Genomic DNA, 4,007 nt, shown 5'->3' on the forward strand with positions numbered 1-4,007 from the left:
GAAATAAGTGACACTATCAGTTAAGGAGGAATGTATATTCACTCTTGTTATATTTTATTTCAGGTGAAGGAATCACCGCAGTCACCAGCCCAGAAGGAGTTGCCAGATCCAACTGATCAACTTTCTGATGAAGAACAGACTTTGGCTGATCCTTCTCACGCCAACAGGATTCCCGAATCTGCCAGTACAACACCAGCCGAATTCGATGATGCGTTACTTCACAAGAATAATAATGAGCCTCTCAAAATTAGGGATTATTCAAATTCCGCTGGTGAACCCTCAGAAGCAGAGGGCCTCCAGCATCAGGTTCAAGTCGCTCTATCTTCACCGACACTGACAGAGGGTCAAAATGGCAGTGCCATAAACGTCGAAGCTTCTTCACGATCAAAAAATGCATCACAATCAACAAACCTGCGGAGCATAGCAGACCTTCCTGGCCACCGAGAACAGTCCAATTCATCATCACAACAGCCTCCAATNAAAAAAATGCATCACAAACCTGCGGAGCATAGCAGATCTTCCTGGCCACCGAGAAGAGTCCAATTCATCATCACTACAGCCTCCAATCAATTCCCTCACCTGCATGGGGATTCAACAGACAACCGCTGGCGGGAGGAATTCGGCAAATCAACCGACACATGTTGAAACCAAAAATCCCTCCGTACAAAATCATCCACCCGAACCTGGTGCCTATTCTCAATAGACAAATCTTCCTACACAAAATCAGATACTCCTACAGCCAGAATTAAGTACCAACAGCGGTGCTGCGTCCCTTCTAGGGACGCAGATTAATTCAGCCCATCAGCCTGGAGGGAATCCGATGGATACTGATGATACTCAACAGCAAACTGGATCAGCCAAATCAAGACACATACAGCTCCAAAATGATGAACATCCAACCGTTGAGACTAGCGGCTCTCAAGAGACAAATCTCCCACAGTCCTCTAATAGTCCACAACATGGTGCACCTTCTCTACATCACATTCCTCCGCTACAACATCAAGTCCAAGTTCAGCATAACCAGCCAATTACACGGCCTCAAGCTGACAATGACAATGAATCTCCATTCGGAAATCCTCCCCAACAAAATCAACCTCGTGCACCTAGTCCACGTCAAGATCCTCTGCTACAACGTTGGGACCCAATTCAGAATAACCAGCCAGCTGGCAACTACAATGATCCTGCCTTCCAAGCACAACCGATGAACTTTGTGCCACATGGTTATCTACTACAGCAGCTTGCAGGTGGTGTAATGAATGGCCCCGTATTCCATCAGCCAGCTGGTGCTCCGAATCCATTGTTCAATGTCCAACAACAGGGGTATCCACCTCAGCAGTTTGTCGGTGGTATTGTTAACGGTGTCGGCTATCAACAACTCCTGGGAGCTCCATGGAACTTCCAACAACAGNGGTCGGCTATCAACAACTTCTGGGGGCTCCATGGAACTTCCAACAACAGCATAATCAAGCTCCTGTGGCTGTGAGAGGAATCGCCAATGCCGCTGGCCATCAACAGCCACCTGAGAGACAGGGCCAAGGATACGCTGAAGGCTTTCGAAATGACAACGATCAAATGCTGCCACCAGGAGGGAGGAACTATGCAGCTCCTTTACCGCCTATGAACTTTTTTGATTTTCAAGCTGGCCAAGCCAGACAGCAGCAAGAGCAAGGTAGACAGCATGGCGCGAATGCTCATATCGGCAATGAAGAGAATATCAGGCCCGGAGTATATCCACCGAATGTGGGAGAAAGCGGTGGTAATCAATTGCGTGCACGCAATGATGATGGCGTCATTATCGAGCGGCTTCGGCGCATTGAGCACGCTGTGGATCGTTTGCGACCACAGAATGACGCTGGAAATCCGCCAGCATTCCTGAAATTTGATTCGACTGCAAGCATCGAAGCTTTCGAGAATGCCTCAGCAGACGATTATCAGGCACTGATTGCGTTCATGCAAATTAATGGCGGTGATACTTTGACAAAATCAGCATCTGGATTCATCCGAGCTACGCTTTCTAATGATTTCATCCCAACCGTGACTATCAAACGACACGAGCGNCTGGATTCATCCGAGCTACGCTTTCTAATGATTTCATCCCAACCGTCACTATCAAACGACACGAGTGTGGAAAATTTTCATTGACCTCCACTCGGTTTATGAGAGCTTGCTATTCGGCATTGCGTAGGATGGGGAAATTTGGCCCTCAAATCGACAGTCAACTTTCGTCTGCGATGTCACAGGGTCTTAAAACTGCCAAAAATCTTAGAAGATATCACAATCGGAGAGCAGTAAATCCTTAAGAGTGCGGTTCAAATGTTAATAATTCTTGTGTAGCTGGAAAAAAAATTTACTATGGCTTTGAAAAAAAAAGACAATCAATTTTTATGCTAATGGGCCGGGATTAATAACTGTGATTTATTCAATATTCAATTTTCAGCTACTTCGATTACTGATGCATTTCTTATAATATTTTTCGTTGATCATCAACTGCCTCATATCATCGACATCGACACGAAAGATTCAAGTCTTTGATGCCTAGGAACCCGAAAATTGAAACATCGACATTGTGGTAAGGTTCTCGAAATTGACTTGGTATTTGAATGAGTGGGCATATTCAGCGTCAGTTTTGTTATACTAATGTTATCATCATTCAGTTCCAAAAATTGCCCATCAGTCAAAACATTATTAATTCACTAAATTGTTTGATCAAGAATCATTGCCAACCCTCAAAATATTTATCTAATCTAAGATATTTATCTTCATTTCTTTTGGTTCTAGGGTTCTCAAAAGTACATCCTTTGGAGAGCAATCATTAATTGAACCGCATCATTTAATACTCCGCAAATATTCCACAGAATCTTCGATTAGAGTTTAGCAAAAAAGGCGAAAAGATGTTTCATGATCGTAAATGTATTGTTTTCCTACCCGTTTACTTATCGTTTTTCTCTTCGTAAAACAAAATAGTTGATTTGTTGTATCGAGAATGTGACTCACGTTTCCTTTTTTTTCCCTTTTTTTTTTCAATTTTTCAACTGATAGCAGTTCAACAAGTAAGACAGGTGATTCAAACAAAATCCAATAATTTCTTGTCGTTTCTTTGACAGTTTTATTTTAGTGATCACTCTGAAAATGAGACACGTGGTTTATGTTATGAGAATGTGAGAAAAACCTCCTCAAATTGATAATTATATGAGATTTCAACCGTTTGGTATCATTTAAGTCAAATACTGCAATGGTACAAATGAATTAAGAAAAATAGTATGTTACTCTGATGCGATTTTGTTCTTTTCATCGATGAAAAATGTTTTTGTGCATGTTTCGAATGAAAGCTGGTGAATACTGGAAGCTTGAGAGTTGCATTTAGTATTACGCTGTGCAAAACAGATTTTGAAGATTTTAATAATAAATGAACCACTTCTTCCCATCATCTTTCTCTTTACCATTTTATTCATGATTTTGAGATACATTTGCAGGCAAGTTACCTATCTGGCAGTTGAAAAAAAATGCACCAAGTAATTAACTTTTCGCCGATATGGATTACCAAAATCCTCGTCTTCTCGGCTTCACATAATATTCATGGACTGGCTTTTGATCCCGGGCGTTGTGCGGGGATTTTTTTCGCAATTTCGCTAGAACACCCGTGAATTCCCTCAAATTTTCTGGAAAACCGAATTTTCTCAATTTTCCATAATATCCTAATGAGGACCCTAAACTGATTGACAGTGAAAATCGCACTTGACCCCTCACGTACGGGCCCCTTCTGTTACTAAGTGGGCTCAATATTACCAAGATTCAATAACTTCTGATGGATGGAAAATTCCGAATATGCTATTTTTAGAGCATGTCCGTATGTATGTATGTATGTATGTATGTATGTAATTAATTTTCTTTTTCGATTTTCTGGATAACTAATCGATGGAATTTCATGATTTTTTGTTTGAAATATCGGCCTTAATAAGAGCTTCCCATTGACCCCAGAACTCAATCAACAATATAGTTTTTGAGAT

General features: G+C 41.5%; 1 protein-coding gene across 1 annotated transcript in view; it reads left to right on the forward strand.

The window, feature by feature from the left end:
- The window catches only part of LOC107046516 (ataxin-2 homolog), an 11,022-nt gene extending 9,539 nt beyond the window's left edge, over positions 1-1,483 (forward strand). Inside the window, exons 2-3 of the mRNA XM_015269137.1 lie at positions 64-537; positions 728-1,483. Coding sequence (XP_015124623.1) covers positions 64-537; positions 728-1,483 — 1,230 coding nt within the window. The remainder of the gene's footprint in view (positions 1-63; positions 538-727) is intronic.
- Positions 1,484-4,007: the final 2,524 nt, after the last annotated feature.

Source organism: Diachasma alloeum, unplaced genomic scaffold (genome assembly GCF_001412515.2).
Source record: "Diachasma alloeum isolate Michigan unplaced genomic scaffold, Dall2.0 Dall_scaffold_01461, whole genome shotgun sequence".
Taxonomy (NCBI): Eukaryota; Metazoa; Arthropoda; class Insecta; order Hymenoptera; family Braconidae; genus Diachasma; species Diachasma alloeum.